Raw genomic sequence first — 27,852 nt, 5'->3', positions numbered from 1 at the left:
TCACGCACCGCACCTGTCAGCACTTTTAATGTCGTGGTTGATCAGTGTTTGTCGGTGAAAGTGTGCTGTTTTTTTGGGGGGCGGGGTGGGTTATGTGGGTTGTTTGCCTGGGGGGTTACTTATATGATGCGGCCTTATTAAATCAGTGCTAGAAGAGGAGGCACAGACATCAGTGATTGAAAAGCACAAAGGAACCTGAAGCGATTAAACCCCTACTCAAACCAGCTTAGAAGGGAAAGCTTCACAGAAAGCCAACAATGGTTGCATTCCTTTAAGTCGTGCTTCTCTTGTGCTTTCTTTTCCACACTCTCTCTCTCTCTCTGTTTCTCTCTCGGCAGCGCTCTTTACCCCTCCTCCTGTTCTGTGCCTTTCTCGAACAGATTATTTCTTTTCATTTTCTTTGTCTGTCTTCTTTGCAGCACGTTAGGCCGCTTAACTTTACAATGCTCATGTCAGGTCAAAACCCACCCTCCTTCTGTCTGTCCAATTCAGGAGAAAAAAGCCTCTTTCTGCATAAGGTATTACTGTATCTCAGACGTCAACCACCTCGAAAGTCTTTCTTTCATTCGTTCATTAAGGCCTCTTCCTTTCTTTTCAGCCTTTTATTCCTCTAAAGGAGTTTTAGGGCGCTCTCTGGATTTTCCAGGTTGTTAATTGCACAGAAAGTTTTTGTCTAAATCAATAGGGGATTAAACTTGAATAAGTTTATGAGGGGATTAGATTAGAACAAGAGTGTGTGGGTGTTTGTGTAGAGAAGAAGGTTGAGGTGATATTACTGTCTGGGGCTCGTTTTTTTCACTTAGAATTTCTCACCGAGCATATATTTAACAACAGTTTAAAAATTGTGTTTGCCAGCCACTTCTACTGGAAATTTAATGTGAAAACTTTCCACTGCAGCAGTTTTGGTGAGAACGAGTTGCGCTTCTCATACTCTCTTGATTATGAACTCATTTAGATCTCCCAGCTATGGGAAATGACCTTGTAGTCTATCAAGGGATTGTTTTTGGAACATGAGTCAGTAAACTCCTCTTACACCACAAATGGTCCAGTCTTCCAGCTCCCCAAAATGCTGTATTCTACTGGATTAGACAGAAGTAATCCATCCCACCTCCCAAACAACATCCACATATCCACCTGCATTTGGCACTGCCCATGAATGCCAGTCATTAAGATGGCTTTGCAAAGAAGAGGACTACTACCTCTTTTCCAATGGGCCGTCTCCACTTCCACATATAGAGCAACCATTGTTTTAAATGTAACTGCTCCCGGCCCTGTGGTGACCAGCCTTCCATTCACTGAACACCGAGGCTGGTACACTGCCAGAGAGGAAATATGATAAATGTGTATAGCACCAACTGTCAGGGAGGGGGAGGGACATTCTCCTTTTCCCAGATGCCAACAGGTGGAAAGGGGTAAGCCCTGGTCAGGTTACTGCAGGCATGCATATGTCAATAAGCATGTGTGTATTTGTCTCCACGAATAACACTCCCTGTTGTTGTGCTTTTACCAGGTGTGCCAGAAAGGAGAAATGTGAGCGCTCATCAGAGCCCCGGCGCTTTGCATCCGACATCAAGCAGTGTGTGCGTCTCAGTGTCCATCCAAACAACATCTCCGTGTCCCAGTTTAGTGTCACGGTGAGTGGAAAACAAATTCACGGAATCAGATACCCTGAAATGGAAACAAAGGCTTGTTTGGGGCTTTAGATGCGCAAACTTTGTGTGTTTCCCTTTGTCTGTTACATGTCCTTTACTATCAGGCATCAGTTTCCTCTTTGTGTCACTTGGAAGATTAAATTTAGTCACATTTTAATTTGAAGTATTTAAATATATCTTTCTCTGACTGCATATGGACATTTTTTAGCAGGCAAATGTGCATTTGCTTTACTGGAGCCACATTGCAATAGAAAGTGAGGATAACTGAATATGTTGCTGGTGAGAATATCTTGTCTGGCAGATTGACAATATCACACTCTCAAGCATTATTTGTAATATGGTGGAATTATGCTCTAAATACTGATTAGTAGCTTGTTTTAACTCTGTAATCCTGCTTTATATGATTTTACTGACTGCCAGCAGGCATTCCTCAAATCCTGACCTCACAACTTACAATCCCGTCCAACGAAATGGTCTCCCAACAAATGTCAACAATCATTGACAGAGTATAGTTTAGCTCGGCTGTGTTTATTGTGATTGTTGGCAGCCAAATGCACCACTTTTCCCCCTGGATGTTTCATTCTCAAACAGCTGCCAGATTTAAAGGGTCTGAATTGTTTTTTATTGTTTAAGTGTATTGATTGGTGTGCAAAGAGGCTGTGATCCATTGCAACAAAAATATGTCTCTGCAGAAACTGGAGAAACACAAGCACTCGAACTATCTCGGTGTATCCCCTTGTCAGCTTTCACCACGACACAAAATCTTTTTTTTTTCTTTGATTTGAACAGGATCAAGAGGCTAATGTTTTTAAATGTCAGCATCTTTGACACTACTAGAAAGTCCTGCAGTAACACTGTGTGTTATATAGTATAAATATTCCACTTACCTTACTGTACCCAGCATCAGAGGTTAACACGTTGGTGCAATTTTAACTCGTAAAGTGCGGTCAGCATGACAGCTCTCCATCTCCATTGCATCAAGGGTTCCTCTGCAACACAAAAATGATATTCATGGGGGTGTGTGTTGTTGCTCAAGCCTTTCAAGTATTTAACCTTTTGCCAGACATATCCCATCCAGGGGCTTCTGCCTAACAGACAAAGGCTCTTGTTTGACCTTTTTGTTCTTAAATATTTGTTCAGAAAGATAAGGCTTAGAAATTCTTGACAGAAACAGGTACACATCACCGCTGCAGTTGGACCTACTCTAGAAAAAGCCATTATTTTCAAAACTCCAGGAGCTCCAGAAAATAACTTTCTGAGCAAATAGTTTTAGGGACTCCTTATGGATCTGCCTCAAAAGCCATCAAAAATATATTTGGCTGATCACAGCCCAACACTGGAGGAAGAAGGGGTTGTGCTCATTATAATACTATTATGCTTCTAGAGGCACAGATGGAACAGCTGTGTCATGCAGTTTTTCACACACACAGAGGATGTAGTCTTTTTATATATTGTAATCCTGTTTCATTTTCTTAATTTTCTCCCTACATTGCTTTGCTGTGTGTGGGTGCAGAAGTTAGCAAGTCAAAAGGAAACGCAAGTGGAAGTTATTATAAAATGAAATTGCTCTATTGCATCTGGGCTTTTAAGAGCTAATTGTTGCTTATATAGTTGATATTTACATAGATTTTTTATTATATGCCAGATGCAATGCAGCAATAATGTACTTTTAAGTTTAGATCTTACTTTTATGTCACTCTTCTGGACATAAAAGGTCATAAATAAAACAATCATATCTGATTTAAAGCTTGCATAATAATAAACATAAGAAGATATAAAGTTTAAGTCAGTCTTCTTCTCTGTAGCATTGACTGCGTTTGAATAAATCCTCTCTGCAGCGAGGATATTTTTCACCCATCTAAGATGAACAGCAACACATATTCTCAGCATCAGGCATGGTGTTTTATGAACTACCGGAGGTCATTTGTGCGCGCGCATTTGTCGGCTGTTCCTATTAAAGATGAGTATGTTATTTCCATACTCATGCATCACTGCTGTGGCTCGGCTCTAAATGTAATTGAGGGAGCTCTACATCTGTCCGCCTTTCCTTCTTAAAAGGAAAAAATAAATAAAGAAGAAGAGAAACAAAGGAGGTGAGAGAGAGAAAAGTCATGCAGTGTCCACCTTATGCTGGATGTTGTGTATCTATTCACACCAGTACCCATTAAATAGCAATATAAAAACAGCTCAGGTCAGCCCTTCTCTGGCGCTGAGGCAGCTTTCAACACCACATTGCAAGTCTACTATAGGCTACGCCTCAAATCAATGCCTGGACCAAAGCCCCCTTGCAGACACAGTTTTCCGTCAGTATGTATATTTCGGTCTTGACCCCTCTCCATCTGCCTCCCCAAGTCTGTGTTTTTTTTCTCTTCCTTTTATCCATGGAGTACTTTTTCTCTCTCCCACTGTCACTACTTCACCTGAAGCCTTTTTTCCTGAGAAGCTGAAAGAGCTTACACAGCATTTTCAAATGAAAAGGGGGAATTTGCATTCTTTATTTCAAAAGTCTTCTTTTCACTTGCTGTCCAGCACCCTGTGTGCCAGCACCCCCCCCCCCCTTGTTCACAGCCTCATTTGTTAATCTCAGACCTCCTTCTAGCCATTTCATCCTCTCGCTAATAGTTCATCCTGCACTTTGAGTTTTACTTTGAATTTGAGTTTTCTGTTTTTATCATTTTATTCACCTTTTCCAAAACATTTTATACCACAACACCTATTGTTCTCAGAGAGCCAGACAGCCAGGAATTTAATGTGGTATTGAAAAATCAATGTAGCTCATACAATGCCACAAGGCATAATGAAAGGTGACTAGAAAGGTATTAGTGCTCTTGGCAGTTGGATACAGCCTGTTAAGATGAAACTGATTTCAGTTTTATGTCTTAATGCATTAGAGGGTGTCCATGTTGTGTGGACACTCAGTCAGGATATGCACCTGACACCTGGTTCAAGAACCCTCCCAGTGTCCCCTCTGGCCACTGACCACTGTGCTGATGGATCTTTACTCTGCAGTGACCTTGCATGAGTTTCCTCCTCAGCAGTCATATCTGAAAATGTGAAGTTCTCGCAGATGTGTGTCAGCCATAAAATTACATTTAGGGCTTGTTTATCTTGTTTGTCTCACTTTTTTATCTTAGACCGCAGGGCAGCTATAAAATGCACCTGGATATGTCATCATCTATGTTTTAAACTGGCTTTCATGCTCTCATGTATGTGTTAGCTTTAGCTGGCCTTAATCTCTTTTATCATATCCTGACGGCTTGTATCACTTTTCTTTCCCTTTCTGCAGTTGGTGTTGGAAGCCCATAATGTTCCAGAACTCTCTGCAGGTGTCAACTGTACATTTGAGAACCTGGCTGAGATGAATGGCTTGGTGGAGGGAAATCGGATAAAGTGCTCCTCGCCCGCTGAAAAGGAAATGCCACGAATAATCGTTGACAAAGGTAAAGAAAAAAAAAGACTGGAGTCATCACGTATTAGATTAGGACTTGAATGACTGTCAGGTACATGCACATCTGGATATTCTCCCTTCTGTCAGAAGCATGCTTGTCCTAGGGCAATGAGTGTTCTGTGAATTTTTGTTTTCTCATTGCCATCAGTAACTCAGCGGGCCTTGAAGCACTGCCTTAGGATATGTTTAGTAATTGAATGAACATTAGTTATTTGTCTGAATGTGGGATTTTTCTTCTCTCCTACCTTAACGTGAATACGCTCTAGAGGGAGTTATGGGACCCTAGTTAACCCTGGTGTAAAAAGCAGAAAATCACACTTCACAGCGTGGCTTTACTACAGCATTTCAGCTAACATGTAGCCTAGAGATAATATAGTCTCTGTAGACAGTTTCCCTGTGTACCACTGCCTTACTGATCATTTTCATTTACATGGAGTTTTTCTTTTGATAACCCTGTCCTTCTCTCTCTTGGGTGGTCAAGCTTGTTCTAATTGAGAAAACTCCCATCTGGGAAGGTCTGTCTGCAGGCAGTTGATCCTTCACCAACGCTTACGTGTCCTCGTGTTGAGATAATGAAAGTGCCATCCCTTGATTTTTCTTTCTAAAAGAAGAAATAGAGAACAAAAAATATTAGGATTCGGCTGTAATGCTACCATTTATGATGGATAGGCTCTAAAGAAGATGATATTTGCAACTGTTTACGCGTCGTGCAAAAAAAGTAGTCTCTACATTGTTTATATAATGGATTCAAATGCAAAGATACACATTCGCGTTTTTCTTTATTCCTCGGTTGCGCCTAGAACAGAAGAACAGAAGAATCACACATACATGTGCCTAACAGACATATGAAATCACTTCAATAAAGTTATCCACAGACAGACAGACACACATGTACATGTACAGCTGAAAGGGAGCCTGAGGGTGCTTTGGGGAATTAAAAAAAAAATTTGTTCAATGTTTGCTATGTCACATGTAAAGCTGGTAATGCTGCAGTCATGCAAACATTGATGTGCAAATATGTACACTGAGTCATCCACAAATGATCCATACAGCATTTCTCCCTACCGACTGCTTTTTACCCTCCACTCTCACAAACATATGGTTTTGCTGTTTTAGGGAGAGGAAACCGTTCCAAATGTTTGCGTCTTTTATCTTCAATTTTTACTAGTACTCATTAGTCTAAGGTCGGTTGAAAGAGGGAAAAGGGAGAGGAGAGCGATGGATGAAGTGACGAGAGGCGGGGAGAGATAGTGTTACCAGGCTTCAAGGTAACATTTAGGTGGCCTAATTAGGACAGATCCGTTGTCAGTGGCGCTTTACTGTGATTGATGAATGATTCCTCCTTTGTTGGAGAGATGGGGGACAGACACGGGGGAGACGAAGGAGTTGCAACGTGGAAGGAAGTGAAGAGACCTGGGTATAGAGATAGAGCGAGGATGAGAGAGAGATACATAGGTAGTGTAGAAAGAGAGAGAGCGCATTTAGATGTGTGGATGGGCTGTTGAATTAAACATGAACTCCTTCATTAGTGCCAGACAAAAGGACACACCAAATACAGATGAGGCGCAAGCTCACGGACACGCACGCTCGAACAGATGCACACAAACACACACGTACTTTCCGTTTCATCTTCTTCCTTTACCTTGTCAAAGACTCTCTCAAAGACTTTTCCAGGGGAATATTGTCCATCCCAAGGGATATGCACCAACTTTTGTTTCTTGTCAGACGCCAGGAATAGGTAGAGTTAAAACCCTCTTTCTACTCTCTTTCTTTGCTAAGACATACTACCTTTACCATTGCAACAAGCTGATCACCTGTAGCTCCTGGCAGTGCAGTCATTTTCTTTTTCTTTAAAGCGAAATCTAACTCGACGTTGCAAAGTGATATTTGAATAAGCGAATGAAATGATTATCATACAAGTGGTGTCTACCCTCTGCCTGTGCTGAAAGAGTAGCGGTGACACTCTAGCATTACCATTATAATACTGTTTTGTTTCTCCTACTTGTTTGAAGAGTTGAATGAAGCTGTCAATAACGGCTTCAAGTAACGTGTTCTGAAACAAAGGCAATTCCTCCTTCTGTTAGTTCTCATTCTTGTTGTCCTTGTCTTGTGTTTCTTTGTTTTGTTAGCAGAGTACAAAAGCTTTATTTCTACCTCTGTGTATCAAACCGTTAATTGTGACTTTAATCTGTTTTCTCTAGGTGACCACCAGATCGTGCAGCTCTATCTCAAGTCCAAAGAGACCGGCCTGGCATTTGCAAATACAAGTTTTGTTTTCTACAATTGCAGTGTGCACAAATCGTAAGTTTACATCTAGTAATGGTTTTCAATTGCACTTCAGTAACCGTGTAAAACAATGCCGAAGTTATGTTGTATTAATATCTGGGGGGCAGAACTAAAGAGTCAAGGCATGCAGCATTTGCAATTAGTTTGTGTCTTGCTTCCTTGGCCTTTGGGGTGGCTCTGGCTCAGGAGGTAGAGCAGGTCGTCTATTTACTGAAAGGTTCATGGTTCAATCCTTGGCTGCTCCAGTCTGCATGCCAAAGTATCTTCGGGCAATATAGTGAACCACAGGTTACTCCCAATGCATTCATTGTAGTGCTAATGTTTGGTAGAAAGTGTATATACATAGACAACATGAATGAGATATGTTGTATAAAGTGCTTTGAGTGTACAACTAGAAAAGTGCTCTGTAAGGTCCAGTGCATTTAAAGCAGATACTTTGTTGCAAATCTAATGCCTTCATATTGTTGAAAAACTGCCACAAACTATGTGCACAATTCATTTGTGTACATAAGTTGGCATATTGAGCTTTTGTTCTTCAGTGCATTTGGTGCTGATATTCCTAATTCAAAACTATGCTCTCCTTCTAGGTGTCTGTCATGTGTGAGTAGTCCCTACCAGTGCCACTGGTGTAAATACAGACATGACTGTACCCATGACCCTCGCACATGTTCCTTCCAGGAGGGTCGAGTGAAGAAGCCTGAGGTGAGTCCCAAACCGAGCATGAGATTAAAAGTTTGCATTGATTTTTGTTTTTATTTTCAACCTGTACAGGTATTGAAACACATTGTAGCATCCAGAAGGTAGACGTTGCCAGAGCTAGGCAGGGATTGTAAAAATGTGCTGTCACAATTGTTGTTTAAGCAGCTCTCAAGGAGGACCATGTTTTCTAGCATCACTTCTGTCTATAGATTTAAAGACTGTCAAATTACATCCCATTAAGACATTGTCCACAAATCCTCAGATTTTACTGCAGCCCAGCTTCAGTCCAGCCTCTGGGTATTGAGCCAGCTAAGTTATAAAACATGGTGAAATAAATTGAGGGGAAATGTTTGGCTATGTGAGACTAATAGCCATCGGTGGAGGTTTTACATGCAAAAAGAGTTATGTTAAAAGGACTGAGACACCTTTCAGCTGTAGTGCTTCCATCTGGCATGAGTCTCTTGGCATGTCTCGCTCTTGACTGCACATCAAAGGGCAGTGGAAGCTAATAAAACTGAGTCATTTCCACTTGCCCAACCCTATTCCCTGCGACAGCTTAGTCTGTGTGAATTATCAATAGTATTGGCAGCCAGTTCTATTCCCTTCAAAACAGAACCCACTGTAATTAGGCTGCTCTGCTGCAGAGGACAAGCAACTCGCTGGATGGGGTACATTCAGTGAATGCCCCCAAAGCAGCCACTCCCCATCCTGTGAGAGAGAGGCTTCATGCTGATTTAGAGCGGCTGCAGCAGTAGTAGCCTTTAGGGCCAAGCGAGGAGGTAAAGGAAATTTAAGGGATGTGCCCATGATTTGGGCCTGTGGGTACAGTATTCCACAGGAATCTGCATTTCTCTGTATTTTTATGTGTATATACAGTGTGTGGCTGTCTTTGGCCTGTCTGTTTGCTGACAATTTGCAGTGGCTTTCAGGGGGAGGGTTTTACAGGGAGTGAGTGGCCTGTTAATCTTAGCCTGAGGTGCGCTATGATGAAGATCACTAGTGCTCATGTCTAGGTTGGCAGACGCCGCATGACGGGCAGGGACAAGCTTAGCCAGATTGTCTCCTTTGATGAGCAGTCTGCTCTCGATTGTGTTATTCCACCCATGTTTCCCCGGAGCCATTCAACCTGCTCAGACGATATTATTTTCTTTTTCCGCCGTTTCCATTATCCTTTTGAACCTTCTGCTTAGTTAGGCCCAAGCGTGAGTCTTTGCAGGTTTACTTTTCCAATTAGCTCAGGCGCCAGTGGTCAATATTGACTCTGGATAATAACGCTTGAATCCTCTCCTATTGTGTTGCTGACTAAAAGAAAACCATAAATAAAGCAAGGCGGATTTGGTATTAGCACATTAATGACATCCTTTTTTTTGACATGTTGTTTCGAAAAAGGCAGGTGTTTTGGGGGCTTAATGACTTTTAATTTGCTTTTAATTAACCCCTCAAATCCAGGGTCATGTATTTTTCTGCCAGACTTTTGGTGGTCTTTTTGAATTAACAGACACACAAACCTATAAGCTTGATAGCATGCACACTCACATACAGCCGTAGAAGATTTTGCAGATTTCACAAAAGGCATCAAGTCAACTTTGCACTGAAACGGGATGGCCTCTTACTGCAGCACATGAATTTTTGTGTACTATTACAATTAGGGGATTTCAGGAAGTGATCTGAATAATCCCCTAACTCTATGCTAATGATCGAGGCCAGGCAAATCTCCCTACTGGTTGAGCTTGTTGTTAGTATGCATCGGAGGACAGTGTTAAAGCCCAGCCTGGGCGTACAGTGAATGCCTTTTTATTCATGCCAGCAATGATATGGGCACACGGATCAGACATTTGCCTGTTGGCACATTAACTAAGGGCGTGTCCCTGTTTGCCCTCCACACATGTCAAGGACTTAGCCATCATTCTGATGAGTCTCAGTGACAATGGACGTGCTTGCAGCTTCATTCAGTTTCACTGTAGAAAGAGCCAACAGTCATTTCCAACCTCTGCAGCACTGATGTGAATAGGTTGTGTTTACCCAGTGAACAATATTTGTTTTCCTACATATTTAGCTCTGTTTCAGACTTCATCTCTCCTCCCTAATTCACACATGGTCTCACCTAAAGACACTGATGAAACTGGGGACACTTCCTGTTCTCTTTGTCTGATGAAAACCACAGGGGGATATTTCCCCTTCTTCTTCCTCCGTCTATAACACAGCATGTTCATATCCTGAGTTTCTGCCAAGCCTTACCCTAATATATTCAGTTGGTAGGAAGATACAAAACACACACAAATATTAATGTTACCAAAGATGTATCACTATCTCCTGGCACATAAAGCATCCTTGTCCTTTGTTGTTGTTTGATTATTTGCTTCTTGACTGCGTGATCAATGCCGTAGACTTTATTTACCAGGAAGTTATTGATCAAGTGATCAGGATAATGTTATTAAAGAACCTAAATGCCAATTGTAATAGCTGTTAGTTGCCAATATTAGACAGAAATGGTAGAGCGAGGTGCTTTGGTTCAATTCATGGACAAATCAATGCCATGCACACGCACTGACTGTTGAGGACCAGTTTGAGTATTTGCAGAGAAAAGAGGAAAAATGGATACGCGAAAATCGAGAACGAAAGCAAATGAAACAAAGTTGAAAAGAAAATTACAGAAAGGCGCTGAAAGTGAAAGATTAAAGAGGTAACATCTGAAAATACGGGAATAAGAAAAGGCACAATAACAAGAAACAGAAGCAGTCAGATGATCATAGAGGCTTTAAACAAACCCCTGAAGTTAGGGAAATTTATTTGGAAATGGCAAACAGAGAAATGATTACCAACAATGTGTTTTAAGATCTGGGCTGACAGATGAACTTAGTCTTCCTACCATAGTTGTACATGCACATACTTTACCTTGTTTTTGGGTTGTTGTTTTTTTTACAATCAACAGTTTTTTGCTGTTAACGATAAAATAAAGTGGTTTGGATGAAGCCCTGATTACTTGTTTTTTATTCCTCTATGGGATGTGTTGCAGTGCTCCTTCTGTATTCTGAAATATGAACATTTGGTTTATTGAGTTGAATGTTTTCATAACCTGGAAAATGATGAAAAAACACATTTTAATAAATCCTAACAGATCTTAAAAACAAATGGATGCAAATGCAGAGAGGAGGAAAAAATAACAGATATAGCAAGAAAAAAAAGAAGCAACCAGTTATTTGGGAAAACTTTAAGGCAATGAAGGAATGAATGGTGGGATAAAAACAGAGATGAGAAACGAGTGAAGAGCAGAGAACGTGGAGAGTGTCTTTGCCCGAGGCTCTGTTGGATATGATAAAACAGAGGCTTGTTAAGGGGAGCTCTTGGTAACCACTAAGTGTGTGTGCGCATGTATAAAAACTTAAGATCCTCTTCATCTTCACACCTTGCACTTCTATAATTATGTCTGTCTCTCTCTCTCTCTTTCTGTCTCTCTCTCAGTCTCCCTCCCTCCTTAGCTTCAAACTATGCCAAGGGCTTTTACATTCACAGCTCCCATTCTGCTTCCTACTCTCTGTCACTTTCCCTATCTCCACCCATCCACACCTCCCACGAGGCTCTAATTATCAGATCTAAGTAGGTCCCAAAGAAGAAAAGGAGTCAGAAAAGAGGGAGGGCAATCAGCGAGAGAGTTGATAAGAGAAATGAGAAGGGTCAGTGAGATAGATCAAACAGCACAGGATGCGTTTAGAGAGATAGAAATGAAGGAGGGAAAAAGCATTACTGAGAATCAGAGGTGAGGTTAAAGAAAACATTGAGGCAGCGATGGAGAGAGGAAGAATGAAGGGTAATTACATATTTGGGGGGAGAGGCGCCGACTTTTTTCAGACATCTTAGCTTATTATGTTGTTATGATGAGTCATGCTATTGACAGATACTCTCCTTTCTTAGTGATTTACTGCAAGTGTTTGATTACATGACTGGAAGACTGTCAATGAAGCTCCCGGCACCACACGCACACCGACAGACACATAAAGTAAAACACATACAGTTAAGCAGCTAGTTCAATCCACATCAAAGTGTAGTTTGTAGTTCCCATCTCTCCCACTTTAATATTCCCCCTTTATCAAAAAAAACTCCAAAAACTTCTACTTGTCTCTACACATGCTGATATTTTCAGTTAAATATGTCCTGGATTTTAAGATCCCCACAAATACACAATATGTTCACGTAATTACATTTTGGAAAAACAACAGCAACATCTCTTTCCAGAAATTGTTTTCCTGTTGTTCTAAATAATCCATTTAACATGCTGTCAGTAGTTTTCACAGGGAACTAGAAAACTGGAAATAATTATTCTGAGCCACTGAAACGCCTTCTTTTGCATTTAGTTAGTGTAATTTGTAAATTATGCGAGCGCCACAAATTAATTTAACCCCTGATTTATTGGATTGCAGTAGGAATCTGAGTAAAATAACTATTGAGTTCCTTTCTTCTTTCATGGAACTTATAATTCAAACCCCAATTATAGGTACGGCTTTGAAAGAGTGCAAAGTTTTCTGTCATTGTCTGCCATTTATCATTTGTATGTGTTTATATGTATGAATGTATTTGTATGTGAATCTGCATTTCCTCCCCTGCTATTTGGTGTACCTCAGTCATTGAGCTAGACAAGGAAACAATAAATACACAGACATTAAACCTACCTAACATTGACATAAATCTCAACAGCAACAGCAAGCATCACTGCCAGCAGCATGAGCATCTCTAGCCAGCTAGGGGATATGCATGTGTTTGTCCAAACCAATAAAAGCCCACTTGGCCTCAGGAAGAGCTGGCAGTGATCGTACTGTTATACAAGTGTGTCTGAGTGTGTATGCGTACATACAAATATGAAAAATTAGAGCTAAGTAGCAAAAAACACAGACTACCACCATTATACACACTGCCTCGGTTGTGAATTCACTTCCGCATGATGCATTTATAATCGGTATTTAAGCGAGATTTATGTATTTCTCCTTTTTCATGTTTATCTCTTCTGTCACAAAATATGTTTATTTAAAGGCGGTTAAGGAGGTTTTATTGACTTTAACATACACGATGAATGATACCTCACAAATCTGGCAAAGAATACAGCGCTTGATGTGAGGTTATGTTGTAATGTGGAAAGTCAGCTTCAAAAAATTTCAACCTCCACAGAGACTATTTTTGTCTTTTTGCACCATTTCCATTATGTCTATTTAAAAAAAGGAAAAAAAATCTACATTTGTTTGAGAGTCACACAACATCCAGTCTGTGCTGTTGGCAAACAGATGTACTATACTTCATCACATTGAGAAAATGTAATGAAATATAGCAATTAGTCAATTTTTTATGAGTTCTCTGCTATGCTCGGGTCCTATTCTGCTATACTACTATAAATTTCATATTAGTCTGTTGTTAGCTGGTTGCCAGACAGTGTAATGACATCAAGGTGTATCATCTGTATCATAATGTTCAAGTTTTGAGGAAATTAATTAGATTTTGTTTTCAAAAATGAAAATAAAATGCTTCTATAAGTGTTATAGGTGTATAAATACACTTATATGTCCTATACACGGGTTATTTTGGCTCATTGGCTTTAAGGCAATTATGATATCATAATATCTGATGTGGATAAGAACCTTTAGTGGCCTGGATACCTGTGAAAGTGTGGTTGGTCAGTTTTTTATCATGTAGTGCAGTGCGGTGAGCTTGTATGCATGAGCCTCTAGACCGAGGCTCACAGTACGGGTTTGAATCTGTTGATCATTTAAAGATTTTGCAGAAGCAAGTCCTTGTCAACCAACTTTTAATGTAAAGAGACATTTTTTTTCTAATCTTTTCATCAATCTGAAAGGATAGATTTTCACCTTTAACGTTTTATCCAGATTTCAACGATGTTTTAATGTCTGGCAAAGACATTAAAGTTTTTCAGTCTTTTCAGCAGCAATGCATATTTTTGATCAAAATGCAATTTAACAATTCTACTAAAGTGGAAAACTAGTTCAGTCCATAACACTTTTAGTTGATGACATTCATTTTATACTGTAATGTGATTCTGTTTTTGTACATACAGTAAAATTTCTATTAACCTTAGTCTACATGCATTTGCAAAAAAAGGGAATTTCGCTCATCTCAAACACCACGGTGCACTTTAACTGTGCTTGCATGCATGCATCTACTTCCTGTGATGTTTGTGTGTGTGAAATCCTGTCTCCTCGTCATCATATGCCGCTATCAGTGTTCATCTGTGTCTTGAAAATTCAGCATAAGTCACTGTGTTAAGTCATACTCGGGTGCTTTCCATGCCTTCATTTCCACAAACCAGATCAAATTCATTGTCCCCCATTGTTCAAGTGTATTAACTGGAAGAGACATGATTAAAAATGGATTGCATCTCTCTTTGCTCTCCCACTCATTTTCATTCACCAAATATGACCCTTCGTTCTTAGGAAAATGAGATTTGGAAGAGCAAACACGCATGCACCGCAACTTCCTTCCTCTCCTTCACCGCTGAACTCGCTCACCCTGTGTGTCATTTATCTATAATGACTTTGTGAATAGTGTCACAGAGCGTTCCCCTCTCTCACCACGCAGCTATCCAGTCAGTCACTCACTTAGCCTAACCCAATCAAGTGGCTTTTAATGAACTTCAAACAAGTGTTATCACCCGGTTCAACGTGCGCTATGCTTCACTCCCCCCAGCTCCATCCGCGTGGGGGCTCACCTTATCTGCTCTCCCTCTTTTTACCGTCTTTCCTTTTCCTTCTTTGACATGCTAAAGCCCGTCCTGTCACATACACTTAACGGTGGGGGTTTTTCCCCCCATTGCTGTGTTCTTTTGTTGTTCTTCTCCTTCATTTGACCAATTTTGCCATCTTTTTCTCTCTATTTCAACTACCCTTCAGAGAAAACATTTTTGAAAAGTACTTAGGGAAGCGCTGTTCTTCATTTTCTCTCTTTACCCTGCTTTACCACCCATTTCACCTTTAACTTCTGGTTGTCAGTCACTTCTCTGTTCTCTTGATAATGCTTTTTGTTTCAGTTATCCTCTGTGGTCGTTGCCTTTCCTTTTCTGTCCATCCCTTCCCCTCTCCTCACCTGTTCTCTTTTTCTCCTCTTCATCCTTCAGGCGAGTCATAGGTGCTCTATATTTAACCAGCTAGTCACACCTGAATTGATTGGCTGTTAATTTTAGACCTCCAATTGCTAAGTGACTTTTACCTCTGTCTTGGTCTTCCCCTTTCTCTGTTATCTTTTCTCACCTAACATGGGCACAAGTATCACAGAAAAAAATCACAAATTTGCCAGAAGGGGTTTTACAGCATACAACACTCTCATACAGCAGACCCTAGATTTTGAAAAGGAAATGCACAAATTCAAACTCAGAGCTCATATCCTATCAGAATAAGTACCTTTTTTGTTATATCATTAATGCTCCTCTCCTGTGGGTAATGACATTAGAGTACCTATTGACCTTCACTCGTTGAATGTGAGCAGGCCATGGGCCTGTAGGAAACACAGCTGACCTCTACTTAACAGAAAATAGAACAAATAAAAGCACTAAACACTGAAAATATACTGAAGTGTCATTAAATTAAACTAATGTTTGTGAAGTACTGTTAGGTGGTATGCTATCTAGTGAGATAAATGATAAGTGTGAATGTCTCTGTGAATTTGCAGCACATTGTGCGTTAGTTAGATTTTAGGAAATGTCCTGGTGCAAGCAGTAACTTTCCTTACTGCCTTTTAAAAAAATGAAACGGATTTAAATTGTTTTCTTTTTATTCACATCATGAAAAACAGCATAGGTATGAGCTTTTTTGCAAAAAACAGCGCTATAAGCAAGACTGGGCTTGCTTTGCAGGAGATCAGTGCTGCATTTGACCCCAATGATGGGAAAGAGTGACACATCTTACTGGGAATATCAAGAGAACCAAAAGGATAAAAAAAAAGACTCTGACTCCAAAACCTTTACAAACGTTACATTAAAAAGCATTTTTCCAAAAAACTATTTTGGTCTCTGTGGGTAGCTCTCCTGTGCATTTACACTTTTCATCCAGATACGGGAGTTGAGGGATTTTGATTGGCATGTCTCTCAACACAGCCAGCTATAACTCTTTGGTGTTTGCTAATTGAAGTTGATGGACCTGTCCACTGTGTTTGTGGTCTCAGTTCCTTTTTGAAGAATGTTTAATGGGATAATTTGACAAATAACATACCCTTCTCCTTCAGTTTTGGTGACAGATATTTTTGGATTTTACTGGTTATTAATTAGCAGGCGTGTTTGTCTTACTTGTGAATCCATGTTTTTAAAAAAGCTTGCATTCATCTTTCATATGGTCTGTGGATTAAATGAAGCGCAAGTCACTTTAAGACATTAATGATGCCAGTCTCTTTAACCTTATGTGCTTCTCTTGGGCATTTTGCTTACACTGCAGAAATCAACTGCACTTCTAACAGCAGTGAAGTGGAGAATGCATTTGAATCAAAATATACAAAAGGCTTACTTAAGCAAAAGCTCAACAGTGACACTGTTGGATCTCTTTGAGTAACAATGTTTCATTTGCAATTTGGCATTAGACCCACTGACCACCTTTCTTGTTTCTCTGCTGCTTTGCCTCCAGGGGTGTCCCCAGTTGCTGCCTGCAGAAAGGATACTGGTGCCTGTCAATGTGGTGAAGCCCATCACCCTACGGGCTAAAAACCTTCCTCAGCCACAGTCTGGACAGAGGGGTTACGAGTGTTTGCTCACCATCCAAGGAAACGAGCACCGGGTTCCTGCCCTGCGCTTCAACAGCTCCTCGGTGCAGTGTCAAAACACATCGGTGAGAAGAGTCTGTGGGTGTCTGTGTGTTTTCAGTGTCGCAGCTTGTGTGACATATCATCCTTGACCACCACCCACCTGCACCTATCTCTGTAAAGATGGCCCATGTCTGCAAACTTTTTCTATAAAAGTTAGATTACCTATAAAAGATGTTTTTGCAATCTTTCTCCTTCACATACAGCCACATGCACACACTGATTCCAGCTGAGGGATTTTTGGTCTTCCAGCTAGACAGGTGGTAGATGAGATAAGTGCCCAACTTTGTCTCTAGCTGCAATGATTCTCCATTCACTGACTGAATAATGCATTGACAGGAACGAAGGATGAGCATGAAAAAGGCTTTATGCTGGTCTTGATGCTAATCGTCTGTTGATACAATAACATCCCATCTTCCTGTCTATCTTCATCACTCTAAGTGTGTATGTCAGTAAAGATGTCTGTGGGATTTGTGCGCATAATCACTGCACATTCCAAATATTGTACTTTGATTGAGCTGTGAAGGAGGGAAACTGTAATTTAGCAGAAAATGATGATTCCTGCACCAACCCTCCATTCTGCTAGTGTTACAGAACCAAATGAAAAATAATCTCTCAATGCTCGCTGGTGTGTATAGTGTGCGTTTGTGAGTTTAAAGCATGTGTGTTTGAGTTTGTGTGTGTATTTTCACTGTGCGCGCGTGTGCACATGTGTACAGCAACCTGTTGAGGATGGATTTTTGCATTTTCAAAAAAGTATTTTGATACCAGAGGCTTTTTCAAACTTAGAGAGAGACAGTTTAAAGACTTTATCTCTCATTCGTTTTTCCCATGTCTCTTCCTTCCCTCTCTGGTTGCTATGGTGATAGTATTTCTATGATGGGATGGAGATGAGCAGTCTTCCCGTGGAGCTGACCGTCATCTGGAACGGAGATTTCAGCATCGACAACCCCGCCCACAACAAAGGTAAGCATGCACAGATGCATGAGCATCTGTCTAGGCCCAGACACACACATGTGCATACATGCATATCCACACACGGACACACGCACACGCATATCAGCTCTTTCCATATTTCTCATAGTATCATAGAAGAACATATTGAGTTCACAGTCTCTTACAAACTCACTTAAACACACACGTGCATGCACACATAGACACACTCCAAAGCTGCTGCCTCCCCATTGTTGCCCTTGGAGCCCATCTCCATGGCAACAGGCGGGTGGTGTGCTGAGGTGCAGCATCCATTCCCTGATGTTGCCATGTAGTGGTTAACTTTACCACATCCTCTCATACGCTTTCGTTTTGTCTCCCCGTCCACCCCCGTGTCTCTCTTTTTGTCTGCCTGTCCAGCACATCACGGTTGTCTTTTTGTCTTTTTTCAAACTCTCTAAATTCAGTTTTCTTACTACCGTTCAAACATAATGTCCCCCAATTCTGCTGTTTCTATTATTTTGACACCTCTCTATGAGTCTGGCAATCTTTCAGTCTCCGTCTCCGCTGCCTCTCTCCTTTATTTTATTCATTCAGTAAAGCGCACTGACATAAATTTCACTTCAGCCAGGACCATTATAGGCATAAAAGAGAGTATTTCTAACTGTAGTATTTTTTTTATTTTGTGGTATGGCTCTGTTCTCTGCCCCAGAAATGTTAAGAGCAAAGGCAAAAACACCTTTGCATCACATGCAAAACAAATGAGACATCAATGACAAAAAATGTGGCATTAAGTTAGAAACAGCATGAGAGATGCTGTAAGGCGTGTTGCAAAGTGGCTTGCAGATGGCCAGTAACCGTGAGTGGGTTAAAGCAGCTTAAAAATCATATGCTGAGATTTACCAACTAGATATTTAAATTGGTATCAGGTGAAGCCATCAGCTGGTGTGAAGCCCTGAGCTCAGCTGTTTTACTATGACTGTAACTGAACTTGCTTTTAGGGCCTGTCTGACATAACACTAACTACTAAGCCCTAGTAAAGAAAGTACATTTATTATTTATTTCTCTATATATAGAGAACAGGGGAGTACATTACATTTCTCTATTATATTTCTACCTTTCTCAGTTTATTTTTATGTCCAACCCTTCATCCTCTCATGGTATATCAGCACTGGCTTTTTAAGAATTCAGGATTCAGCTGCTGAGCTTGATTCAGTTTGGCCACTGACAATCCACCACTTTAAGTGATTCATGCTGGGGTAGAAAAACAGCAGCATGCTGGGGGTTGTACTTCTCTGACAGGAAAACAGCTTATTTTAACCAAAGGCAGTGGAGTCAGGCATAAGAAGCATGTTGTTAAAATGTGTATTATATGCCAAAATGACACTGTGCTGTAAGGCAAAGTTTGTAGAGTGTTTGTGTGTTTCTGGTTGTGTGCATACGTGTCTGAGTCAAATGCGCTCTACAAAACATATCCTTAAGCATAACTGCAGAATCAAAGAAGCAACAGAAGTTAGAGATGCTTGAACTAGAGACTCCTCCACTACACTCTTCCTTCCTTTGTTTGCTTGTGGAGGAAGAAGCCTATAGGGCTTTTTTTAATTTATTTATTTATTTTTTGATGGGCAGATCACATACAAAATTAATGGCAATTAAAAAGGAAAATGGCTGCTCTGTTTCCATGGAGATGATATGTTAAATGTGCGGTGGGTGAGGAGTGGCAGGAGGCAATAGTGTAGGAAACTCAGAGAGGCAGGGTGGAATGCTTAGGGAGTATGTAAAGATGATGATGGAGCGATAATGAGACAAAGATGTCAACAAATGTCTGTCATAATATTCAGTTTATTTATTATTTTTTTACATTGTTCAAACAGCTTTATGTAGATGTTGAGTGATTTGGGTAAACCATAAAACAGTTTCTTTTGTGTTTTGAAGTCTTTTGTTACTTTATTTGATTTTTGCCCAGAATAAATTTAGCTCTATTTGGAGTCATCATTTGTAAAAAGCTTGTTCACTTTTCTCCATTCTTTCTCCCGTCTGTCTTTGTCTTATCTCCTCCCGCCTGCGCAGTCCATCTATACAAATGCGACGCCCAGCGTGGAAGCTGTGGTCTGTGTCTGAAAGCGGACCCTCTGTTTGGGTGCGTCTGGTGCAAAGGGGAGAACCGCTGCACCCTCAAGCAACACTGCGCCAATGAGAACACGTGGCTAGAGCACAACGGTATCAACAGCAAGTGCACCCACCCACGGATCACCAAGGTGAGACGTATGCATTAGCGTCCACATATGTTCACACAGTTTACACGTTAGCACATATACGGACCAATCAATCCAGCTATTATTGTAAAAACTTTTTGCCTGAAAGGCCATACATACACACCTTAATTATAGTGCGCTCATGGGAACATAGTCATACTCATCACCTCACTGACAGCGTGGCAGTCGATCATCTCAACATAATGGCAGAGGCTGTGAGTCATTATCAGCTATTCAGTCTGACACCATTTGTGAAGAAGGATATGTTTTACACCTTTTTGTAGTGCAGCAACACATCACAGGAAAAAAAAAGTTTCAATGATAATGGCATATGAGAACTACAATTACAGCAGTCATGTAATTTAGCATTTTAGATGTCTTTTCTTCAAACCGTAGGGGGACGGTAGTTATTTTTTGCCAACATTAACTCCTCTCATACTTGAAATGTCAATGTACAAACACATATACAGATCTAGAGAGACAAATCATCTTCATCACAAATCATCACTCTTGTTAGTTATCAATCAACTGCACAGATGTTCAGGTGAATCCCTACTTAACCCAGCGCCATGTGGGGTAAATAGACTTGACCTGTGCAAGACACATAAAAAGGGCAAAAGCAGCAGTGATAAGGGTCAGCAAGATGAAGGATAATAGGACATAAAGGAAAGATGGATGGAAAGCTGCCAGATGAAGGAGGAGGAGGGTGGATTTGGGGTTACATGAAAGAGGGAGAGGCAGTGATGGATGGCTAGGCTGAGGCAGAAAAGAGTCGCGTGAGGCTGAATGACTGAAAAGAGTCCCCCCTTTTACCCGGGTCCACTTTTCCAGTGATGGATATAAAGGTCCACTCTGCATCCTTTTCCTGGGGAGGAGAGTTGGGGGCAGATGATGACTGACTGTGGATGAAACATAGAACAGATAAAAACGACAAAGAGGGGAATCCCTTTTGTTGTCCTGGAGATTGATACGGACAGAGAGTGGGAAGAGGGGGTGCGGAAATGGAATCTGACCCTCTATCATCCTGGATGTAGCGGCATTCAAGTAACTGCCTGATCACAAAGAACCTGGCTGCTCACTCATGAGATGTTAACCTGATGGGTTACAACAGAATTGTCTAATTTCCCCAGAGTTGCTTCTAAATAAAGGAGCGGGACAGATAGAGGGAAACAAACATGGGGGAGTCATAAGAAGAAGAATAAAGGGGCTTATTGTAATTACTCGACCCTCACAGATAACCCAGAGTACTGACATTATTTTTATTCGTTCAAAATCAACTCTTAAGAAGAGTGATGGCATGATGGTAACATTTTGTCCCCCCCCCACCCTTACACTTATTTAAAGAGTCTGGATCAGTCATTTGCACTCTGTCATTCCACTTCTCTAATGTTTGTCTTCTCCGGGAGCAGTGGATTTATTCTTGGAGATGGGCCTGTATTTCTCCTTACATCCCCGAGGCTGCAGCGGGGACATATTGCAGCCTTCTCACGTCCCCCATAAAAACTGTCAGTGGGTGAGAAGTGAGGACTTTCCCAAGACAACCCAGGCCCTAATGCATTCTAATACGCTTCATTATAATGACATCTCCCATCAACAATGAGAGGGTGAGACTCACATAGAAAGATGAAAAGTGAAAAGGAGAGAGAGAGGGGGGGGAGAAGTGATTAAGTGTTTGCCTCTACCCAACCGTCAATTATCTTGTCAAAGTCACAAATCTAATCAACGCCTCATTGCGTCTCTCCTCTTCGCTCTCCCTTCTCTCTCTCGGTTTCTTTTGCTTCTTCCTTCTCCGCTTCCCTCAAAGTCCTTCTCCCGCTCCATATTTGTTAATAAATTGAGAGCCACGAGGCATTGTGTGCAATCTTTTTAATTGCATGTATTGTAGCCCTGTTCCCAGAAGGCTCTGTTTTTTCATTAAGATATCAGCAGGGAACCTTATTAATCAGCGACGCTGAAACATACGATAACGATATCTCCCATATGACAGTCGCAGGACTTGTGTTGTGCATGACCTGGCTTGAGATTGCCTGCGTTATTTGACTGGTGAGTTGTGTACTCAAATAGTCAAATTAAATGCTTTTGACGTGTTTGCGGTAGTGACATACGGAAAGTCACGCTATAGGATCCGACCGCTTCAAGCGATGAGATAAAGGCAAACACACTCACACAGCACTCTACCTGTGAACACCACAGGGGTTCATGCTGCCAACTTTTACACTGTGCAGAGAAATGACAGTCACCATTAAAGCTGGGCTCCTGCCTGCAGCATGAAGCCTAGAGGACTTTTATTTGGCAGAGACAGATAGACACAGACTATTCTGTGTCCATCTCTCACATCCATCCATCTGGACAGGCCTGATGATGTGTACTCACACGTACACTGACTGGCCAAAAAGTAATTGTGTGAGTAAAGTGTTGATGGATGTTGGAACCACATCATCAACAATGAGAGATGTTACTGATAAATCAAAGGACATTGTGATTACTGCAAAGATGTCACCCGATGCCAAGATATGAGTTAATCTTATGAAATACTTCACAGTAGATTTCAGTGTGCACCAGATAGAGAAATGACAGTTGTTGACCCTGAGTCTTGACCCTTTACCAATCACTGCATCTATCCCGTTCCCCAAGCTACAGACTGCTCCCTAATGTGTAAACTTGAACACTTATCCCCAAGGACCTTGTAAAAACACAAAACATGACGTTGACTTGGTTTACCAGCCATAAACTAAACAGTACTACTAACAGTCGACTACCATTTGAAACACCCTTGTGATATTATTTTATTGTACAACCACAACTTTATAACATGAATATTCTGTGCCGTCTTCCGGTCCATTCAGATTTCACATTGTTTCACATGCCTATTTGATCATTTGAGATAAGCCTCAAATACAGTTTTCATTTAAAAAAATGGCCTCTAAAGCTAATTACACAGATTTGGATATAGAATTGGCAGGGTTGTCCAGTTAATGGAAAGCTAATGGAAACATGTGAGAGATTTATTACATTAATTCATTAAACTATCTATGAATTATGGATTAACTTACTACTTAACAAAACTAACCAAATTATATATATTGTCTCATTGCTGTTATCATGTACATTAGCTATGAGAATTAGCTTTCCACCACTTTCTATTTTCACGTTGTCAGGAAAATGATTGTGTTGAGTAAAAAAAACTAAACTAAATAATGTTCATAATCATCGTTTCCAACAGATCACCCCTCTGCGAGGCCCTCGGGAAGGTGGCACACTTGTGACAATCCATGGTGAGAACCTGGGACTGGACTTTAGGGAGATTCAGGGTAATGTGAAGGTGGCTGAAGTGGATTGCACTCCAATACGTGAGGGCTACATCCCTGCTGAGCAGTAAGTCACATGTTGATCACAGTAAATCACATAATGAGCAATTAAAAACAGTGACATGACTAAGCATTAAATAACATATCATCAAATGGTCATTATCAACTTAAAAACATTCATTCAGAGCTGCAATGCCAAACCTTTGACCTTGTGGTAATGAGTGTAATCACACAAACACTAATGGTGGTTGCTTACGATGAGGAAAAGCCCCTCTAATGGTGTCCATGTTTGTCCTCACCATTGCCAGCTTTTTTAGGCTGTAATGCTTCTGTGAATGAATGGAATAGATCAAAAAATGTATCCAATGTTCTTGAGGTTCTAATACAATAAATCCCCCCTAATTTCCATAGACTATTCCATTGAGTGTGATTGTTTGTCACAGTTATGGCACACCAATCAATAGAGGTTGAAGTAACACAGAGATAGGTTACAGCTCTTCACACTATGAAAGCCGCATCCACTGGAGGGACCCCACAATACTCAAGACAGGTCTGAAAAGTTCAATTTAATTCAATTTCAATTGAACTGACACTCAGTTTATGAAAATGTCACACAGTGCTTTAGCTACTGTTGTTAGCTAAGGCATTTGTAGCCTACAACCAAGCTTCTTTCAGCTGCTCCCTTATTCACAAGGGGATGGCACCGTGGCTGGATGCACATATTTGATTTGGCACAGATATTTACACCAGATGCCCTTTCTGGCACAATCCTCCCAGGGTTTGTGTCTATTCCCAGGCTCGAACGGGGAGTCCTTTATTTATTAGGTGAGTGCGTAAACCTACATTATGGAATAGTCTAAAACCAGCCTTTGTACATTTGACTCTTATCAGTGACAAAATGCTTGCTGGACATACTGGCATAAAAGACATCAGGATGCTAAGTTTTTTTCCAGCAGATTGAATTAGGAACTTGCAGAACAAAGTTAGAACTTAGTGGAGAGGCATTAATTCCTTTTCTTGTGTGGGATTTAATTGCACTGTCTTTACCACTACTACAGGAATGTCGCTAGAGACATTGTATTTAAAACTCTGTCATGCTGCAGAATACAGAGAGACTGATGTGGCACAGATGTTCTCAGTCAGCACTGTGTGAACTCCCTTGGCAAAGGCTTGAATGTAACGAATGTTTATTTAAATGGAAAAATCCTGCTCTGCATTTTCAAGCCCAACCTACAGCAGCAGCCTGTTGATACTATGTACTAAATATTGAAGCGTATTATACAGATTCTGTGTGAGCACAGTCACAGATCTTTGCTGTTATTAGATTCAAACTGAAAGAACTTTGACCACAGCTGAACACTTCATGTCCTGAAGGGCAAAACACTTCCTTATGCACACAAACAGCACTTTGTTCAATGTGTTAGCAACTTGACAGATCCTTAACAATTCAATGTAGCGTGGTCTTGGTGGTTGCATAAGAGAAATGATCTCAAAGTTGGCATAATCTTCTGACTAGCAGAATGTATATGAATGTAAACTAATTTAAAGTCAGTGCACTTATACAGTAGAGGCATTCCTGTAGGCACCAGAGCACAGTTCCTCCCTCACTAGCACACACAACTCCAATAATCTTTTTTTTTTTTTTTTTTAAATTCAGGAGGTTACATTTAGTTGACATACGAGTTTAATCCAGCGCTTTGGCTCCTTTCAGGTGCGGTCTGTAAAATTATTAAAACTAGTTTAAAGTTGGCTTATCAACAGACCCCGTGCTTCTTCTGCTGAGAAAGAAAGTTGTGTGCCAGCACTTTGTAAGCAAATGCTGACCCAGCAGAAGAGGTAGCTGCATTTGAGGTCATATGTAAAAGGAGACTTTTTGCTTTCTCTCCGACAAGTTGGCAGTGCGGGGGAGGTGAAGCTGTTGGCAAATAATGCATTATTTTATCAAGCTTTAAGACAGGTCTAGCTATAAATCTATTAAATAACCTGCTTTTCATTTCCCAGCGAGGCCAACTGGTATAGTACAAGTAACTGCCCAATTACACATGCTTCGTTTTGTTACATATTCTACAATTGTGCCAATGTTTGTTTCCAGGATTGTGTGTGAGATGGGTAGAGCTGAGATGAGCCAGTATACTGGGAATGTGCAGGTCTGTGTCGGGCAGTGCACATCTGAATTTATGGCAAAATCCTCCAAGTACTACTACTTTGTGGTGAGTGTTAACTTCTGTTGTTTTTGTGTAATTGTATGTGTAGTTTTGCAGACTTTAAAAAAAAAAATAGCAATCTGATGGTTAAAAATGTATTGAAACGTGTGCTTCTATTAGCAGAAAGGCAACTATACTGCATGTGTCACCCTCGGCATGTTAGCACCTTGCTTGTAGCTGATCAGTCTTCTCACCTACTGTGTTAATGCTGTATGTACATGTTGCTTTTTTGGCTGTGTTCCAACATGGTGTGGTTCTCACTGACAGTCTGCTTCTCAGCTTTTCTGTCATGCCATGTATCAGTCGTGAGACATGACTGACAGTTAGTAGTGAGAAGAAAATGAAGAAAAAACATGAACGTTTATAAAAAAAAAAAAAAAAACAACGAAGTGAATAACAAATAAAAATTGAACATTAACAGATAAAAACACACATTACACCTTTGCTGTGTTTTTTTTAACATTCACTCTGCGTATAATTATTCTCACACTTTCGCTTTCTGAAATAAATTAGCAGTTGTTAATGTTATGTACGTATTTTATGCTGTGTTATCACTTTTACTGCTATCCATTAATGGGTGCTGGCTGGGTTTATTTCTCAATGGGCTCCCTGCACAGGATTATAGGATGTTAGGTCTAGATGTCGCACTACACAGCAGGCTAAGGATGAGATTATAAGAACAGGAAATGGACTGAAGGAGGATTTACTTTATGCCCCACTTCCCCTGAACTCCATCTGCTGCTACTGTTACTTTAATTTGCAAAAGTTTTCATCAGAGAACACGTTAAGTGGAATCAGTGGGTGCAGGTTAAAGTACAGCACTGTGCAAAAGTCTTGAACTATCCCTACTTTCTTTCTATTTTGAGCGAGACTTTCTTGTATGTATTTTTTACCTGGCCATTTTCAGGGGAATGTATTTCTTTGTTTGTCAAACTGCTTATGAATCAGCTATAAATGACTTTCTTACCAACAGGCTGTTACAACAACATTTATTATTTATTTATTTATTTTTTTAAAATTTTTTTACCAGATTCCAAGGATTATCAGTCTTACGCCAAGCCGTGGGCCAGTCTCTGGGGGAACTGTCGTCAACATTACAGGCAGCCACTTTGATGCTGGGAGCAATGTGTCAGTCATGTTCAAGGACCAGCCGTGCACTTATCAGAGGTTAGTTGGAACAAGCCAGCGCTGACCCCGTCAATCACACTTTAACAGTCAATTAAACGGTTAGGTAAAGCTACTCTTTGTCACACTACAGGTAGAAAACCTTTCTGACATCGCAACAATGTCTTACTTTCACACATAAAATGAAATATCACGATGCCCAAGGAGGAACTTTACTACATTATGATTAATCAAGGGTTTGAGTACACCCATTGCGGAAAAAGAGAAAGTTTTGCAGCTGGAGCCCGCACAAATGTTAAATTCAATTAAAACAACTGCATAAAGACAAATGAAAATTAATGCTAAAGTACTTCAAATTGCCTTTGTGCTCAACCCTGTCACAGTAACAGGCCGAAGGTCTACATTTAACCATCTACACAGCTGCAGATGTTAAATACCTTGGGAGCAGAAATAGTGCTGACGAGAGGTTTTCCAATTTTGAGATTCAAATTTCTACTCAGTGATGATAAATATTGCACCATAAATGATTGGGTAAATACAGCATCATTGCAATGTACCGTTTGACACTGATAAATGCTCAGTTCCCAGTTCAGTCAATACATTATGGATCAATGTCTATTTAACCAACCATTCAAATGTCTTAACTATTACATCGGTTTTAGTGTTGGAATAATTTAGTAGTCTGCTTAAAAAAGGCTATTGACTAGAGAGATGGCTTTAAAGTTTCCTTACATTTAAATACCACTGTACTGATTCCTCCTTTTGTCTGTTGAAGTGTACCACTAACATATCAGTACATGTAACTAATGTTTCATCCTATCATTGTTTTAGGAGGGGTGGCCTATGGCTTACCTGCCGAACCCATGCTTCCCTACATGGCATTGGAAATGTGTCTGTATCTGTGAGCATAGATAGGGCTCACCTTCAGAAAGACCTCCAGTTTGAATATGTGGAAGATCCCACCATCACCAAGATAGAGCCTGAGTGGAGCATCTTCAGGTATACATTTTTGTCCGTTTACTTTGACTCGTTACTCACTGCAGAGAGCTATCAACAGAATAGTATGCGTCCTGTGGACGGAAATATCTCAGCAGCACAGGTTATTGTCAGATCCTTGTCAGGAGGAAATGAAAAGGTTTAATCATCTACTGCAACATA

The 27,852-nt window shown here is 40.6% G+C and overlaps 1 protein-coding gene across 3 annotated transcripts in view; it reads left to right on the top strand.

The window, feature by feature from the left end:
• plxna4 (plexin A4) overlaps window positions 1-27,852 on the top strand; it is a 238,495-nt gene that overhangs the window by 165,666 nt on the left and 44,977 nt on the right. For all 3 annotated transcript variants that reach the window (XM_031726553.2, XM_039601058.1, XM_039601057.1), the window contains exons 6-16: window positions 1,511-1,634; window positions 4,939-5,092; window positions 7,302-7,401; window positions 7,974-8,088; window positions 16,695-16,895; window positions 17,739-17,835; window positions 19,873-20,060; window positions 23,281-23,432; window positions 25,458-25,575; window positions 26,600-26,736; window positions 27,526-27,693. In XM_031726553.2, coding sequence (XP_031582413.1) covers window positions 1,511-1,634; window positions 4,939-5,092; window positions 7,302-7,401; window positions 7,974-8,088; window positions 16,695-16,895; window positions 17,739-17,835; window positions 19,873-20,060; window positions 23,281-23,432; window positions 25,458-25,575; window positions 26,600-26,736; window positions 27,526-27,693 — 1,554 coding nt within the window. The remainder of the gene's footprint in view (window positions 1-1,510; window positions 1,635-4,938; window positions 5,093-7,301; window positions 7,402-7,973; window positions 8,089-16,694; window positions 16,896-17,738; window positions 17,836-19,872; window positions 20,061-23,280; window positions 23,433-25,457; window positions 25,576-26,599; window positions 26,737-27,525; window positions 27,694-27,852) is intronic.

Source organism: Oreochromis aureus, linkage group 17, assembly GCF_013358895.1.
Source record: "Oreochromis aureus strain Israel breed Guangdong linkage group 17, ZZ_aureus, whole genome shotgun sequence".
Lineage (NCBI taxonomy): Eukaryota > Metazoa > Chordata > Actinopteri > Cichliformes > Cichlidae > Oreochromis > Oreochromis aureus.
Note: the sequence above shows the minus strand (reverse complement) of the source record. Positions and strands in the feature narration are given on the sequence as shown.